At 43.4% G+C, this 18,498-nt stretch overlaps 1 protein-coding gene across 9 annotated transcripts in view; it reads left to right on the top strand.

Moving 5' to 3' along the window:
- The first annotated feature begins 2,479 nt into the window (after positions 1-2,479).
- Positions 2,480-18,498, top strand: part of ABI1 (abl interactor 1) — a 92,119-nt gene continuing 76,100 nt past the window's right edge. For 6 of the 9 annotated variants that reach the window (XM_067291817.1, XM_067291814.1, XM_067291819.1 and 3 more), the window contains exon 1: positions 2,524-2,727. In XM_067291817.1, the coding sequence (XP_067147918.1) occupies positions 2,611-2,727 (117 nt within the window). In that variant the 5' untranslated portion in view covers positions 2,524-2,610. Of the gene's footprint in view, positions 2,728-18,498 lie in introns of all 9 variants that reach the window. The other 3 variants (XM_067291823.1, XM_067291820.1, XM_067291822.1) reach the window with 2 other exon arrangements.

The raw sequence follows: 18,498 nt of genomic DNA, 5'->3' as shown, positions 1-18,498 counted from the left end.
TTGACCTAGCTCAGTGTGGAGCCAGCTGTGGTGCTTCTGTACCCGCAATAGGTCTATCCGCAATGAATCAGTTAAACCCTGGCTGTTTTAGTAAGGCTACAAAAAGTGCTGCAGCAGATGTCACAAGATGGCGCTCTTTGATGCGGTCTTCCAAGTTCCTTTTGGGTTGCAAACACACTTTAAGGAAGAGTTGGCAGGTTTGGGGTTTATGCAAGGCCTTTTAGGTTGAGATCCATGGAAGGAAAGGGGCTGTATGGACATCTGGAGCCTCTACTCTACTGCTTGAGGTGGGTGTATTCCATGTGGGTCACCACTGCCCTGCTCAGCTTGCTGTTCTGCCATCTGCTTTTAGGGCTTGTTTGCCTGCTGAAGTGAAGCACAATGCATATAGCAAAATATACATAACCAATTTTTCTCATATTGAAAGAAGTTGATGTTCAAGACCCCAAACATCTGCCAACTCTTGATACAGGGGCAGCAATAGCATTTGAAGAACCACCAACAACTGTGCTACATTTGAGGATGTTAACAGCTTCCGTGAAGTCAGTCTGTGATCTGTAGGCAATTACAAACTCATGGAAGCCAATGAGTGTGTTAAGTAATCTGCAGCCAAACTGAATAAAGAAATCAAATTTGTCTTTGTATTATAGCTGGAAACAAGGAGAAGCCAGTGCCTAAGATGGTTTCTGATCACATTTGCCCTGGGACCCATTAAAGGCTTGTTTATATTTCAATACTATTGCATATCAAATTTAATTATTTTATATTAAAATGGCACTTAAAATCCCAAATATTTGATTGGAAATTATATGCTGTCCTAAAGAGAGTTATCCAGACCACTTTGGAAACAATTTTGCTGAGCTGCCAAACGAATTAACTTGCAGAGCACTGTAGATGCATCTCTATCCTGCAGCAAGTGTTGTACCAACTCCTTTCTCCGTTGCCCCAGGCTGCACTGGAATGCTTCTCCGTGTACCTGTCTCACTGTTCTCCAGCCAGGTGGGGTTTTTGTAACTCCAGCCACGAAGATCTTCCCAGGCCCACATGTCCTTTCCCAGGCTCGCTGCCATCCCTGCTTGGGTCCATGGTTCTAGACTGAGATGCTGGACTTTGCTGACCTCGGGGGGGGGGGGGGGGGGCAGATATATTTTTCCTCTCTCCGTCTTGACTTAGGAAAGCAGGTATGCCAAAGGATCCTGCCCAGAATGGTTTTCAGTACTACAAACAGAGAAAGGACTCCAGCGGACGGTAAACATGCAGAATACCACATGACTATGTTGCAATTTAAGGCAGTCTGTTCTTAATAGAATGTGTTTGAGAGTGTTGTTCCCAAATATGTTGACATTTCACTGTCGTGGGTTTCTCTGGGACAACAACTAAAATGCGAAGGCTGACCCCAGTTGTGTTTGTAAGTGCGTACAGAAAGCAAGTAAAGCCAAGACATGAATCATGGGTCTAGGAAACAGCTCCTTTTTGGGCCTGCTACTTACTGGAAGGCAGGCTTGAACTTCTCAGCACAGAAGCCACCTCCTATTATTGGCTTCTTTCTGGTATGAACATGAAAACAGGATTTTACTTTCAAAAAAACATATGCAAACAAGATTTTACTAAAGAATCACTGGACCCTTATCTATCACATCTCTTCAACAACAATCAGACAAGGGCCTAAACAATGATTAACAACTAAGGCAAGAGAGTGCCACAAATAATGTATTCATCTCAGTTAAACAGTGAAGTTCTTCTTTTGATATGAAAACTAGATAAGTGCTAACTGTGAATTGTCACTTCTGGACAGGCCTTTACAAAAAATCTACACAGCCTAGATTTAATATTTTTCCCTCTCCATGGGAGAACCACCTGTGAACAGACTTCCCACTGGACTAGTTACCTCTAATGGTGATGCTCTGCTGCCGCACCAGTTTCTGCTACCATTTGTGTCACGCTGCTCCTGCCCTGCTGCGAGGCGGACACGGGGCAGCGGCGCAGCGCTCCCCACCCCGCCGCGGCCGCTCCCGGAGCTCGCGAGGGCAGCACTGGCGGGCCCGCGTTTGGGGAGGGGGAAAAGGCGCAGCGGGAAAGGAGGCCCTGGAAAAGGGCTCCGAGGCCAATGGCGGGGGCGGCGCTGCGCGGCCGGCGATACATGTCGCGACCGACTCCGGGCCCTCGCCCGGGGTCTCCGCCGCTGCGACTCCTCGCCTCAGCTCGGCCGGAGGCCGGCGCTGCTCCCTTCCCTTTCCTTCCCTTCCCTTCCCTTCCCGCCCGCGCCTCCCGCGGCCGGCGGCCCCTCTCCGCCTCCCTCCGCCGAGAGCGGGCGGCGGCGCCCAGCCACGCCATGTCCCCGCAGCGACGGCGGGCGGCGGCCATGGGCAGCGGCCGCCCCGCCGCGCAGGCGCCCTGCCCGGGGCGGCGGCGCCTACGGTTCCCAGGTCCCCCTGCAAAGCGCTTTTTCCTTTTTTTTCCCCTCCTCTCCTCGAGGGGGAAGGGTGGGTGGAGAAAGCGAGAGCTCACGAAAGCGAGGCGGGGAGGAATCCCACAATACCAGGCGGGCTGCGAGTTCGGAGCTGTCGCTGTCTCTTTAATGCAAGAGGAAGCGATGCGGAGGGGTGGAAAATGGCAGAGTTGCAGATGTTACTAGAGGAGGAAATCCCTTCTGGCAAGCGGGCTCTACTCGAGAGCTACCAGAACCTCACTCGGGTCGCCGACTACTGCGAAAACAACTACATCCAGGTGAGGGGCGGCGGGGGCAGCGCCCGTGCGGCGCTCCGGGGCGCGGAGGCTGGCGGCAGGGCGAGGAGGCGAGGCGAGGCTCTCTGGTGCGGGCGGCGGCGGGGGCCGGGGCTGGAGCCGGAGCCGCCTCGGGGGCATCGCGGCGCCCGGCTGCCCCCGCCGCGGCTCCCTGCCCGCCCCCGCCCCTCCGCCGTTCCCCCGGATTTGCTTTTTCTTTTAACTTTTCTCGCTAAATGACTGGGTTTTCCTCCCCTCCGCTCCGGAGGGGAGGGGAAGGGAAGGGAAGGGAGGGGGGGTATTATGTCAGTCCGGCTCAGAGGGTGTGTCTTTTTTTTTTTTTTTTTTTTTTGTATTTATTCATTATGAGTCACATCCCGGAGACCTTCCCGGGTGGCTGGGGCGGGGGGGCGGTGAGCGGGGCCGTGAGCCGCCCCGCGTGGCCGGGTCGGAGCCGGCCGGTGTCTCGGGTTTCCCCCCTCAGCCGCGGCGGCGCGGCTCCCCCGGGGGCGGCCCGTGCCGCGGCGGCTGGTGGCGGTTGGTGGGGCGGGCAGCGCCGCGCCTCACGTGGAGCGGCGGCGCGCGGGTTTCGCACCTGGGGCGCGCGGGGGCGGCGCGCGCGGCGCGGCTCGCCCTGGAAGCCCCGCAGCGGAGCCCGGGCGCGGAGCGCTCGCCGCGGCCCCGGGCGCCGCTTCCCCGGCGCGCTGCGCTGCGGGTCGGAGCCGCTCAGAGGAGCGGTTCGCGGGAGCAGGCGCCGCACGTATGCAGGCACTGGTGCGCGAGCACGATGTGGTGCTTCAAAATGGCAATCGGTGCCTCTTGGAGGCTCCCTAATTCAGGCATCCTGTAACAATAATTTTAGACAGGGTGTCTGTTGCTGGAGGAGACTCCATTGGTTGTAACTTGTCTACACCAGTCAGCGTGGATTTTTTTTTCCCCGTAGTCTGCCAGTGCTTCTTGGCCTTGCCTTAAGTATTTTTGTGAAGCTACTTTAAGTGCACTTTGATTTATTTTATTTTATTTTTTGAGGGCTTGGCTTTGCAGCACCTAAGTCGGGATGTAAATCTGTGTATGTAGCCATGCTGATGTGGATGCAGAGCCACCAAGAGATGCTCAAATTAAACATTCTTTTTTTTTTTCTTCCAGAAGAAAATGAAAAAGCAGTTAAACTTTACTTTTTCACTTACTAGACAGCTTGTAAGGTTAACTTGTTGAATGTAATACTAGACTACCTGTAATGAGTAGTTAATACATGTTATTAAAATGTTTGGCATCCATTGTTGCTGGTAAGCTTACTATTTTTAATAATGGAGCAGCAAACTTGAAAACTAGCTGTAATAAGTTGTACAGAAATCTGTTTTTTTTTTCTTTTTTTAAACGTGACCTAATGTTGATATTTGGATTGAAGCTGCACTAAAAAGCCATATTTTTAAGACTTTTTTTATTTTTGGTATGTGAGGCAATAAGAGTTAATGTGTATTTACTCTTCCGACTTGTTTGCTCCACCCGAAGAAAGCTGCTGATATAAACACTTCTAAGAGGTGAGGTTCATTTGGTTTTACTCATGGGAAATATGACAAATACATGACTATGGTAATCACAGCACAAGTTTTGACCTGTCTCCTGACTTTTTCTCCTGTGTCAGAAAGTTACAGAGACTCTTCAGTCACATTTTCTTCAGGGCCCTAGAAACTTACTTTTTCTTTTACAAGTAAGCAAAAAACATTAAGCTAGTTCTTATCTGGTTGTTTGTGAGGAAGCTTTTGGGTTTTTTTTTTTTTTCCTTCCCCTAGCTCATTTTCACCTCAAATGTATCAAGTGTATTTTCACGGCAAATGTATCAAGAAAACTAATTTTTTTGAATGTCTGGTGAGTGTGTGGTTTTTTTGTTTGTTTTTGTTTTTTTTAATCAGCACTTTGTGCAAAGCCATCTGCTCTCCAGTTGGCCTATGAACAAGATTATACTTCCGGTGCCTGTGGTGGTGCCACTGCAGGATTAGGCTATATGGCACAGGATTCTGGGTTATGAGGATTGGGAGAGTGTGTGGTACAGGAAGGGAAGGCAGGAAAGAGGAAGAGGCTTAGCCAACACAAAACAAACTGTTTGTATTTAATATGACTGAGCTGGTAACTAATAGTCAATGCATCAGGGACCATTTAAAAAAAAAGGGGGGGGCAGAATGGAGAACCTATATGTTGAGTTAGTGTTAAAATTTATGATGCATAGGATGCTTCTGAGCTATCTTACAGTGTTTAGCTGACTCAAACTGGCCTCTTCGGATAGCTTTGAGTCTGGATAGTTTTCTTTCTTCATATGGGAAAGACTGTGTGCTCCTTAGTACAAAAACTGTTATTCTGTACCGCCACCTCCTCTGCATTGTGACATCGAGATGGAACAGGTTTCACTATTCTGTGTGCAGGTATTAACAATTTATTATAATTGTAATAGCACTCATTTACTCAAAACTCTTGATATTACAGTTTTTAAAAATTCTTTGTTCACTTTAACAAAAATGTAATTCCTTTTCATATGAATACTAAGCTTTTTTGTTTCTCCCCCCCCCCCAAAAAAGGTATTACTGTATTCAAACCATATCTATATTTTTGTATCTGAAAAGATATGGAACTTTTTTTTTTTCCCTCCTCTCCTCTCCTCTCTATCACTTTCTCTGATTTTACTTCAGCTGCTGGGAGTAATTCTGGTAAAGTTCAGAGTCTTTCCAGCTTTTCCAAGAAAATTTGTCTTCAGTGTCTCTATGGATTCCTCCAAAAAAACCCTCAACAATCTCCCCCCCCACAAAAAAAACCAAAAAACCAAAACCCCCAAACCATCTCTGTGGAGCTTAGCTCCCTAATGGTGTACGTAATCTATTGACAGTAAGCATCCTTTTACTAAAGTGTTCACGAAAGATGACAGAAGAGCATTTGAAGCTTTCAAGCTGGAAATTGGTGTTCTTGGGAAAGTGGGAAGCAGTTTCTTGCTAGGGCAAATGGTGAATAAATTAGAATTCCAGGCAGTAACACAATTTGCCCTCCAGACCATAGTTATCAAGAAGGTTTATCTGATAGGAAGGGAAAAGAATCCAGGAGAAGCAGAGCAAATAAGGTGGGGTTATTTTCTTTTCTTTTCTTTTCTTTTCTTTTCTTTTCTTTTCTTTTCTTTTCGATCTGCAGTGCTAAAAGGAAATTACAGTATGGTGGCAGTTTTAGGGGGAGGGGGGACAGAAGGAGACAGAAAAAAAGAGAAGGAAAACCAAGTACAGATACAGTAATAAAAGGAAGTTGTGATGCTGTTCATGGGGATTTAGGCTTTGACTAGAAGGAAAAAAAATGTATAAATAACTACATTACTATACTTAATTTGCAACTAGGTTTAAAATGTTATGTTTCTGGATAGAAGCTTAAGTGACAAGTGGGTAGAAAATTATTCTTACTGTTTTTTAGATCAGAGACTTAAACTCTCTTAACAGTTTTGAAAAGCGGATTTCAGACCTTGAATCTTTAGCTGGCGGTGTGGTTTTCTTTCTGGAAATAAGTGTGTTGTTTTTTTTAACACAGAGAACTTACATTTTTCTTTCTTTTTTTTTTTTTCGCAGTCTTTAGAATATTGGTATGACTCTGCTGTCTTAGTGATGTAGACATTTGCTTGTAAATAGGCTGCTTTTATAATGATATGGATCAGTGGGAAGACGAGAGGTGGAACTGTCTTCTAATAGAAATGAAAGGAACTTTTTCATAGGTTCAGTACGAATGTAAGTTCCAGTGCCTTATGCCTTTCCCCAGATCCTCTTGTCCACAAATAAAATCTGTGGCTACTCCTTTTGGGGAGTGTGGAACGGTGAAAGGATATCTGAAAAGCTAGAGCATAAAACTGAAGATACTGGTGAGGAATTTCTGAGATACTGCATTATCATCAGTATCCCAAACTCTAGGAAAACTTTGTCGGCGGTAGTACAGAAATAACATGCAGAGTTACAATATTCACAGTTCTATTTATGACTCTTCAGTTGAAAATAGCAACTTTTAGAGAGGTTCACCAGTCACTTTCCAGGCTGAACTGAGTTAATTGTAGTTTTTAATAAATTTGTTTACAATAAGCTTATGAAGAGTTAAAAGTGACACAGGAAACCAGTGTGTCCAGTGTTACTGTGCTGATGACTTCCTTCTGAACAACTTTTGTTGCCTGGCACAGCACAGAGATGCCTCTTCTATAAAACACTACTTACAGCTCTCCTCTACTATTTAAATTGGCCATCTCCTATAGTCTTGTTTATGCATATACAGATGCGTAGTTTGCATCAATTCTTTCCATCTAGACCACTTGGGAAGATTCATTAATAATTTTTTTTTAAGCTCAAATATGATTTTAATGTGACTGTGAGAAACTATAAATGAGTAACTTGGAATACAAATCATTTGTGTAAATTATGATCTTGATGGTCTCTAGTGGGTAGAGTTAGCAGTTTGGGAAAATAAATTGAGTCAAAGACATTTTAAGGAAGTAAGCACTGCATTGCTTAAATTTGTGATTGCTGTAGTTGTGTTATTTCCTCCTGTAGCTTCCAATTGGTATGTGGAAACTGAACAGTCAACTAAACAAGCTGTTCTGAATAAAATGGACAAAAGTGGGGACAGATTTCAGTTTGACCACTATTACAGGAAATTGAAGGTGTCTTTCCAGTTGGTGGGGAAAATGCATGTGTGGTGCTGGAGGGAATGCTGCATATAAGTTTCACAAGTCCTGTTGTGATTTTCCAGTACTGATAGAGGAATCCTTTCCCTTTGATAGTTCAGATATTCCTTGCTCCCCATACGGTAGATAGTACATATTGAAAAGAAAATAATTTTTTGCTTCTTTTTTCTAGAATGTTGGTAACTGATGCGACACTCAACTTATTTGCCTGAAGTATGGAACGTGGCTCAGCTTAGTTCAGTACAAAGAAGTTCACTCAGAATGTCTAATTCAGGAAATGACCTGCTTTAAAAGGATAAACTACTTAAAGTGTCACTAATATAAGTCTTTTATGTGCTGTGAGAACTTGCATGCTTTTATGTTCATAGATTAATTAGTTTGTATTGTGAGAGTAAATATAGTGAATTTTTAATTTCAGTGCTTTTTCTGTAAAATGTTCCAAATAAAGCAAATTAAACTAGTCCACTTTCCATAACACCAAAATATAACTTTGGTGATATAAAATTAGAGAACTAAAAGCAAAGAGAGAAAATGTGGATGTACTGTCCACTATCCTTCATAGGTTTAAATCATACTCTTTGCATTTATTAAGGGAAGGCATTAGCTTATACTTTAAACATTGTTCTTTTTTTAAGGTAGGTTAACCAAACATTTGTCATCAGTATGAAAGGCATTGGTTGTTCTGTATTTAAAAAAAAAAAAAAAAAAAAGTTATTTCAGATCCAGTTGATGGCTTGGACTTGTATTTCTTTTGTGCCAGTGAGTTGTCTGTGTTTTGGAAAATATAGCCAAATATTTAGCTCTAAAGCAGCAATAAGACAATAGTACAACTTCCATGAGTTGGCAACTGATTACACTGGGCATACAGGAAAGGTATCTCAAAGTATGGCAGTTCAGTGTCCAAATCTGAAATGTTTCATTGGATTTTTGTGCATTCAGTTTAAGAAGCTAGCAAGATGTCAGCTGTTTTTGCAGCTCCGTTTCCCATTAGTACTTCAGCAGATGATTGTCGGCACTGTGCTACTATAATTGGAAGAGGCAGAGTGGATTGCATTAAGCCATTACAGGTGGATGCTGCTTCTTCCACAGAAGAAGTGTTGCCGCTCCCTTCCTTTTGCAAGTGTATTGGAATGAAGATTGTTGTCAATGTATATTAAAGCATGATCCTTGCTCTTTGCTGCGCTCGCTGGGCCCGGCATTTGGAATTGCTGGGAGGAAGAGAGGGGGACATGCGTAAGAGGGAACTGTGTCTAATGCTTCGCTCCTTCCAAATCTAGGAGAGCTTGTTGCAGTGAGCAACTTTTGCAGTAAGGGGAGAAAATAGACCTTTAGGATGGCTCATAAGTGGATCACACTGTAATAAGAGCAGGCTGTGAACAAATAGGAAGCATTGCACCTCTGAGGGCTGAGTTGCTGTTGGTATCTGTGCTACCAACCTAAGTTTAACAACAAAAAAACAAACCCCAAAACAAAAAAACTTTTGCTGCTTCCCAACATCTTTGTTTAGTATGTTGAACTGTCTTCATTTTACAGACATGTAAATGGAGGCATGGAGTTTATAACTGACCAGTGAAAGGTCATACAGGGACGTGCTGTCAGATTTGGGAACAGAACCTAATTGTTTTGGGCTTCTAACCCCCCCCCCTTTTTTTTTTCCAAATTGCCTCTGTTGTACTATGGCATAGCAATGACTGCATTTTCTCAAAATATGGAGAGACAGTGGAGTGAATCCCATGGGAAAACGTGCATCTGAAACTATCATTAAACTCCTTAGTACCAATTACTTTTTAAAGGCTTTATATATCTGTTCTCATAGAACCTTTAAATGCTACTTTTCAGCTTGTTCTGTAAACTTCTGGAGTTATATAATGCTCCCAATACTGTCTCTCTTAACATGCTCATGGGTATCACCGTCCAGGCAGAGGCATTAGAAGATGCAACTCTTTCTTCTTTCTCCTTCATGAAAGCCATCTGTGTTTGATAGTTCTGGTGGCTGAAATCTTGTTTATCTGCAGACCAGCAGGGTAGTAGCTGCGTGGGCAAGTGTCAGTTCTGATGTAGTAAGGCATCCTTGAGGGGTGAAAGGGTATCTTTCTTTCTCTGGGCCTATGTTCAGTCCTTAGTAACTTCTAGTCAAAGGGATCATGGTGTGGTTTTTATTTGTTGTTACCAAGTTGGAAATGACTTGTGGGTCCCCAGTTACTCAATGTTGAAGCTTGTTCAAAATTACCCAAGCAGGTCGACTACGAAATGCAGCATTCCTGCTCCTCTTAGTATTTGTGTTACTGAGGACGGTATTCCTCTGACTTAATTTCCCATCCGCTCCCCGCCAGTCTGAGCACCAGGGACAGAGATGGGTGGGCTTGCTCACAAAGATCCTCCCTTTCCCTCCACCCCTAGATAAAGGGAAGTAACTGCTGAATTTGTAAGAGTAAATGTAGTGCCTCATTGCGCTGCTTCTTTTCCTGACCCTGTTGGTGAGGCGGCTGCTGCAGGCAGACTCGGTACCGGTCTCGTGTGGATTGCAGCCCCCCCCCCCCCCCCCCCCCCCTTGCAGCTCAAAACTTGCACAGGGCCCCTGGAGGCCCAGGCCTCTGAGCTGTGGAGAACAGGTCGCGAAGTGCTCCCGATTAGAGCTCTGTAAGCAAGAGGGTGTCCGCAGGTAACTTTCCTTCACCCTTCATGCCTGTCAGCATGCCCTTCTGACTGTGCTTTAGGGGCTTAGTCAAATATTTTGTCTGCTTAGTGCTGGACAGTGAAATAAAAGATATGGCACTTAAAACAGTTGGGCTCTTTGAGGAATCCATTTATCATACAGCAAATGAAAGCAGAGCTCTAAACCTCCCCTCTTGGTATTAGCAGTGTGTACTTTTTTTCTCCCCCAGGTTAATAAGAGTGTAAAGGCCACCTCTGTCTGTTATTATTCAAATAACATTGCTCCTTGCTTATGAAAGTCCTTAATACTGTTAACAGGAACCACGTAAGAATACTTCCTGGCAGAGTGTAGATTTGTTACTATGATGCAGATAGTTTAGAAAGGGGTGAAAAAACCCTGCAAGATAGTTTCAACTTGAAACAAAATGTGACCACAGCATTTCAGTATACAACTTGTAAAATTCAACAGTGTGTATGAACATGAGATGAAATTGGTAGCCAGTAACAACTATCTGGTGGCTAATCTGCCAAAGCAAATTAGTTTTACTCTGAAAAAGGTTGACTGTTTACAAGAGGACTTTATTTTTTAATAACATTCTTGTCTGAGAATCCAGACCAGATGATTTGGCAGACTGACATGGGATCTGAAAATCAAAACCTTTTGCAGTTTGGGCCTCTCCTGCAATAAAGTCACTTTATAACTGTTACAGAAGGTAGGTGCCATCTTGCATTTTCTGGCATGGTGGAACATTCTCTAAGAACAGTAAAGGTTGTATCTCTTGCACTAAGATACAGCTTTCTTGGGGCCAGGATGAAATTTTTTCTCCAATAATGAAGAGCTACTGCTCACTTTATACTTTCTTTTTGCATGCAGAGTATGTTGATTTTGTGTTAACCTACCTCTTACGTTAACATAGCACTTATATTTGTGAAAGTCTCTTCCCTCCCTCTTCCTTCCTCCCTCTCCACCCCCCCCCCCCAACAATCAAGTATATATACTCTTTCCTCAGCAGAAGAGCAAATGTGTTGCTTCATGTGCTATTATAGGAGGCTCTGATACTATAGTGATGAACAGGTAAAGAACTCATGGAGAAGAGAATCCATATCTTTTTTTCCTAATTTTATTTTAAACCTCAAAGACAGATCACAGTAAAATATTGTGTCCTATTACTTTGGTTAAGAAAGCAGGGAGGCCTCTACATACTTGGACAGGAGAAGCTTACTGAACAAATGCTGATTTGACATCCTCAGAGTTGACTGTAATGTTCTTTTTGGGTGGTCTTAATATTATAAATATTTCCAATAAAAAATGGCTTGTTGTCTACTTACGTCATAACAATTTTTTGATATCCTTGGAAGAAAATTGAGGTGCACACTCTTCTGGCTACTTTCACGCCACTGTTTCACAAGATAACATTTCTTCCAAGCTATACGTTATCAGGCAAGTGCAGTTTGGGGTTTTTTTTGTTTGTTTGTTTGTTTGTTTTTTCCCAGCTAATCTTTCACCAGTTGCATATCTTCATTTTCATCCTCTGATCTCCTTTTTGTATCATGGGGTCAGTGAATCTGGCAACTGATATTTGTCCTGCTACAGTCATTGTCAGCTGAGCATCTTCTTGGACTTTATACTTGAACTGTAGTCTCCAAGCAGGAACTTTGTATTTTCTGGAGTGCAAGATAAGAAAATATCTGGGTAAAACAAATAGACAAGAACAGAGTGTCCAGGCAGTTTCATCTGACTAATGCAGTGATGTCTGAGTAGTTGTATAATGCCATGCCCTGACTTGTCTTTTCACATGCATACAACAAATGACAACACTTCTCTGTTTCCAGGTGCTTCTCCTAGTCTGTGATCTCAATGTGAAATTGCCAGTTTTCCTCTTCTTGCTGAAGCCTCCTGTCTGCTTGCTGCAGGCCATCTCCTAGACCTGTTGTCTTATTTGCTGTTCTACTGCCACCAAATGCTGTGGACCTTCTCTTTTGCTGCCATTAATGCAAGAGTGTTCTCATCACAGCTTCTGCCTCTAAAACAGGCTTCCTCTCTTTACCCGCCTCGTTGACTTTCAGTCTCATTTCAGATCTCATCTGAAAACCTCTTTTCCCTTGCCTACTTCTTTTAATTAATCTCTGTTATTTAACTGCATATTTTACTGTGTTGCATTTTAAAGTATGCAGCTATTTTTTCATGATGTCTTTCAGACAAACAGCTTCTAGTACCATGGGTTTGAATAATAGCTCATCACATAAACCAGCTGCTACTAAAGACACTGATATACATTTATTTTTCAGGTTATCTTTAACAGCACAGAGTTGAGACCAAGGCCTTGGCTATGAAGTGGGCTGTAACCACCTAGGGATGTGGTGATGAGTAGGGTACAGAGGAAACAGAAGACAGCTAGGGGGATGCTGTGTGCAATGAGATGTGCATGATTCTCTTTGCTAGTAAACCTCTTAAGAGGCCTCTCAAATGTATGCAGTCAGGCTTCTCCTTTATGAGAAATCTGCCTTGTTTAGGAAGATGATCCTTTTGTTAGTGTGAGGCCAATGGATGGTCAAAGCTTAATAAAGATTCTTTACTTGGAGGGCTTTGGATCTCTTAACAGTGGGGGAAAGGTGGTGCTGTCAGGGGAAATGGTGTTCTGTACCCATGTGTTAGTAGGTATGTATTGACAAAACGGGGTTGGGCTTAATCCTGAAGGACTTTTTTATACAGTGGGACCTCCAGGGCCATGATGGATCAATGCACTTACGTTGGCAAGATCCTTGGAGACTGTCTGGGGATTGTTTGGCTTTTGATTTGCTGGCTGGCTTGCAAGATTTCTAAATCTCTGGAAGGAGCCATTCTTTCTGTGGTGCAAACTCCTGGGTTAGAGTTGCGTTAGATAAAATGTGTCTGGTTTGGAAGTGTTTGGCTCCAAAAGGCTCTCTTCAGATACCGTGGGTGTGTTTCCTGCTGCAGCGTACTGTATGTTCTCTCAGCACTGAAATGATCTGGTTGCTGTAGTAGCCTCGAGACTTGTCTGGGGGCATTACAAGTACATGTTGTCTTAAATGGCAACAGATTCTTTATGTCTAATTTCTAAGATGTCTTTGCACTCGAAAGTTGGAGAAAATTGTTGTTGCTATAGATGTAGTTGAAGCTTGGGATCATACAATGCTTCTTACAAAGTGAGATGTCTTATGTCGCTTGAATAGTGTCTGTGTCATTTCTAGATGTGTATTTCATTCCTCTTTGGCAGTCTGTCCTTTAAACTGGTGGAGAAGAATAACAATCAGTGGAAAGCTTTCTAGCACAAACTCCTTCTGAAACCTACTGTCCATGAACAAGAGCTATAAAATCTGCTCCTGGCAATTGTCAGTTTTGTGTGATTAATATTTAGTGTTCAGAGACCGAGAGGCATTTGTTGTAATTATGAAAGAGACTTGATTACTGGGGAGGGGAGCCAAGTGTATGCAGGTATATGGTACCTAAAGGGCTGAGCAAAGTAGAAAAGTTGCTGCTAACTTTTAATATGGCTCTGTGTGAGATACTCAGCTGAGGAGTGAAAAGTTGGGTTTGGTCCTGAATGTGAAAGGTACGGGGGATTCAAGCTCCTTCCTCGGGCATGAGAAGGGCTTAAGATTTAATAAGGAAAAATCTATGTTGAATAACTTACTGCCTTGCTGACATAAAAAGACATTGGTGTGGTGTATGGTTTGAAAAGCAGGTTGGGGGTCTTGAAAATCTTGTAAATTGCTGTTAGGATTAAAGGCACTGGAAGATGGGGGAGAGCTCACGGAATCACTGAGGTTGGAAGACACCTTTAGAGATCATCTAGTCCAGTCCCTACTAAATGCAGGATCACCTAGATTAGGTTGCTCTGAACAGTATCCAGTCAGGTTTTGAGCATCTCTAAGGATGGAGACTCTGCAACTTTGTTCAGTGTTGGATCACTCTTACAGTTAAAACCCTTAAGCTTTCCTGTATTGCAATTTGTGGCCATTGTCTCTTGTCCTGTCACTGGGCACCACCAAGAAGAGTCTGTAATCATCTTTGTGACACTTTGCTAGACTTGCTCCAGCAAAGTCTGTCTTGTACTGGGGAGCCCAGGACTGGATCCAGCACTCCAGATGTCTCTCACCAGTGCTGAGCAGAGGGGAAGGATCCCCTCTCTGGACTTGCTGGCAACACTCTGCCTAATGCAGCCTAGGAGGCTGTTGGCCTTCTTTGCTGCTAAGGCACGCTGCTGGCTCACGGTCAGCTTGTCTAACAGGACCGCTAGGATCCTTTTCTTTTTGCCTTTTCTGCAAAGCCTCTTCTCCAGTCAGTTTGCCCCCAGCAGAGTTTGTAACCTTCCTTCTCTTTGTGTCCCTGCTCAGCTACTCTGTCATGCTCTCTGTGATGTGGTAGCAGAAGGACAGCAATAAGAGCAAATACTATTAATTTTTGCATGCTGTCTACAGCTGAATGCTAGAGAAGTAGCTTTACTTTTTTCCAGCTTGCTGCTAGGGGTTACGGCAGCACCACTGGGAGTGGGGGAGTATGAACTGAAGTGGGTACAGTACTTACTGGCTGTATAATATCCCACTAGGCCTGGGGAAATGAATGCAGGGAATACTGTGAGTCATGCCTGTCAGTGTCAGAAAGCAGGAGGCCTTTTAAAATTGGCCTCGGAGGAGAAGAGGTGTTTAATGGAGCAGTTGTGAAGGAGTTATGCAAATAGAGAATATAAATAATGAGCAGAAGATACTCATTTACCTTCTTACATCCTCAGAAAGTGACTAAATGCAAACTAACAACTGCAGAAGTTGAGACAGGGAAAATACATCATCATTACAGATAATGGATGCGGAAAATGTGGCTGTTCATGATGATAAGAAAATCCTTCTTTGGCGATTAGGAAAATGAATTTCTGTAGTTGCTTAGAACAGAAAAGTTTTTTCTTTCCTTTCAAAGATGACAAGGGTGAGAAGTCGGAAAGCGTGCTTTCTCTTATGAGAGCTAGTTAGGAGAGGAGGTGGTAAAAGACCAGTTTCCAGCTTTGCTTTGGATATGTCTTCAGTGTTTTCACTGTATTTGATAAGAAGCTTTCTCTCTTTCATCCCTCTATTTATGAAGGATTCATTAGCATATAAATACTGTATGTTCTTTGGTGAAATTGAGAGCGCGTTCTTAGGGTATAAATTTTTTTGCTATGGACTCAGCCACTTTTTGCTATTTTAAATTAACCAGTTTCAAATGAAGCTTCTAAAATGTAACTGTTCCAGTCCCAGCCTTGTTTGCATCTGCTCACATCTTAGTAAGAATCTTATCTCTGGTAGCTAAACCCTGTCAGTGGATTTAATTGGCACATAATTTGCCCGGTTTCCTTCCTCTGCCTCTCTTGCAATGGGGAGAGGCCATCACAAGTTTGAAGCAGTTGGCTCTGCCAGGATGCCCTGCCCCATATGCAGCTCCATGGCTCTGTCCTCCCTTGGCCTCCCTTGCACTCTAGCAAGGTGCCCAGCTTTCTCTAGAGGGCACAGATGTGCAGAGAGGCAGCATTGCAGGCAAGGGTGGATGTACAGCGGAGGCTGGCGTGTTCCCCTTGTGAAAGGACAGCTTCTCTGAGCAGAGCTCCTCTGTGGCTGTAATAAGGCCACCCATCTGTCAAGCTGATTACAGACTAGATGGTAGCAGGCTGTCCTGGTGGCCCTGCTACAAGTGCTCAAATAGACTAGTTATGGGGTTGAGTTATTGCTTGCAGGGGGATGCTGCGCTGGGGGTAACGTGGATGTGACTATTTTGATGCATCTGGGCACATGGAAGTGCAAGCATTGTTGGGTTTCATCATGAGACTATACCTCTTGCATCTGCCTAACACCACCCTTTCCCCCTTCCCCCTGCATGTGAAGGAGAAGCAGTCTTAAAAATCATGTGAACAAGCTGCATCAAAACACCAATGAGGCTTCAAAATGGACTAGAAAACTTAGTTGTAATAGTAGCTGCCAGAGGTATTGCAGCTGTATCTCTAGCAAGCTTTCCTCACTTGAACTACTGTTGCGCTAAGTAGCAGCACAGCAGCTTTCTCTCCAAGTGGTGCTTTGTTTAAAAGAAAAAAATATATATATACATATGCACACACTTTTTTGTGTGTGTGTATATATATTTGTAAAATATATATATACACAAGTCATTTAGTCCTGAGCTTGACACTTTGTTTCCTGTCAAAGAACTTGCTTTCTGTCTTCTTTTGGTTTCTCCAAGTATTGTATGTTGCTAGCGTTAGGTGTTGACTTACTGGCCTGTTGGCATTTTGGGGGGAAAAGAAGTGATGGTATGTTATTGGCTCTCCTCTCCTCTCATTCTCCTTTTCTTCCCCATTCTCTTGAGCCTTTTTTTTTTTGTGGAGCTAAATTCCTACTCGCTTCTATTTGGATGACCTTCTGTATTTAAGCTCTTTGTAATGTTGTTACTAACCATAGGCTCAAATATTAACATTATACAAAATAATTCTTCAAATGGAGGCTGAATGTAATGTGCTCACAAGCTCTATCAGATAATAAAGTGTACAGTCAGCTCCAAGAGCACGCAAAAGCCTAAGCAGCGTTAGCGGCTGTTAATGTGACCAGACAGAAACAGAAACTAGGTTGATTTTCTTCACTTACATGCCAGTTCTTGTAAAAGCAATCAGTCCTCCTATTGCAGACCATTACGTTATTACCACGAGATCCCTGTAGAGCCTGTGCGCTGCACGTGCCTGTGCCTCGCAGGAGGAAGAAAGTTACTACCAGGCTGGGAGATCCACTGGGTCCTGGGGCTAAGCATGTTGCACCAGTGCTGTGGGATCTGCACAGGCTGTGGGATGTCTCCTGCTGGAGCAAATATATTGATCATCAAAGCTACACGCAGTCTGCAGTAACTCCATCCCAGGGAGACCCTCATTTTTTTTATAGTATTGTAGCCAAGAGGTGTTTCTCTTGTAAAGAACCTCTAGATTTGAGAGGGCTTGTTACTGTTCAGAGTAAGATTTTCTTTTGTTTGGATTTTTTTTATGAACCTCAAATTTGTTGAATCCCTTGGTTTTCAGACATGCTTTCTTTAAGAAAGAAGAGAAGCAGAAATTGGTCATTTGGGGAAAAGAAGAAAATAATTAGGCATTTGAACTAAATATATAAAAAATATTTGTAGGCCACAAAGACGAGTGAATTTTTAATTATGGTTAGCTGTACAGTACATGGCTGCTATATTTGATATTTGTTCAAACCAAAGAAAACCTGAATTGAAAACGTAGCTTTACGAAGTATGAAAGGAGAATTTGACACTCAAACGATCACCATTTTCTTCTTTGCTTTCAAAGCACTTTGCTGTTTGGGAACTGCCTTAACTGTAAAATCTGGGCAGCCTCTGTGATGGAGGCTGTGTGTCAATAGTGACTCCTTCTGGAACAAGGGAACTCTTCCTGAATTAGGAATATCTTTGCGGTCTGTATTTGCTGGACTTTGGAAGGCCTGAATAATTCTTGGCTCTATATTTTAATGCCTTGAGATTCTTGCTGGAGCTTAAGGGGTTTGGGATGTCTCTTCCATGCGGAGGAAGCCATTGCCGTGCAGAGCATAGCTTTGAGCCTGCTTGCTTTTGAATTAACCCTTTTGCAGATACTGACCTTTAGTACATAGCTGTCTCCCAGCAGTTGAGGCTACCCTGTTGTATGGGTTCAGAGCAGTGTTGAAATGTAATCCGTGATACCTGAACACAGTCAAGTGAGGTGACACTGTAATTTGATCCTTAATGCCAAATTGTGTTGTTTTAACCTTGCCTGCTCAATGCTGTCTGGTATGCTTCCAGGCCTGTGTGGAGGATGGGGAAGACGAGAGAATGAGGATCTGGAATGAAAGATAGTGTTGGAAGGTCACCTATAAAAGGCCATAGAATTTTAGCATGTTGCCTGTCTTCAGATACAGATTTACTGCAATAGTCTAGACTTATTCCTTCAATCTGATTTATCAAAACCAAATGATAACTTTTGAGTGTGCAAGCTCCATTCTTTGAGAGTAAACTGAAGAGGCAAATAAATTCCTAGAAGAAACTGTTGTCATCATTATTACGAAAAGTGTTTGTTTTTTTCCCCACATAGTATGAGCCAGGGAACTTTGCCCCAAAACCGATGCTATAAGTTGTCTCGATTCAAAGGCTTGCATGACTTGAGAATCCACCCAGTCCTTATTATTCACTCCAGTTAGGTTTTGCATTGCTACCACTATATTACAAAGAAGATATTGTAACTAATAAAAGCTAAAGCTTCTCCCTCCTCCTATTCCCCCCCCCAAAAAAAAATGCAGATGGAGTGGTTCTCTACCTTATTCTCCTCTTCTTTAAAGTACTAGTGAGCCTGTCCTCGCTAGATGAGCTAAAAATTATGGGTAATGTTAGAATGTAGGCAAAGTAAACAGAAAACAATTTTAAT

This window comes from Apteryx mantelli, chromosome 2 (assembly GCF_036417845.1).
Source record: "Apteryx mantelli isolate bAptMan1 chromosome 2, bAptMan1.hap1, whole genome shotgun sequence".
In the NCBI taxonomy this organism is placed as follows: Eukaryota; Metazoa; Chordata; class Aves; order Apterygiformes; family Apterygidae; genus Apteryx; species Apteryx mantelli.
The sequence above is the reverse complement of the archived record's forward strand: the minus strand, read 5'-3'. Positions and strand labels throughout refer to the sequence as shown.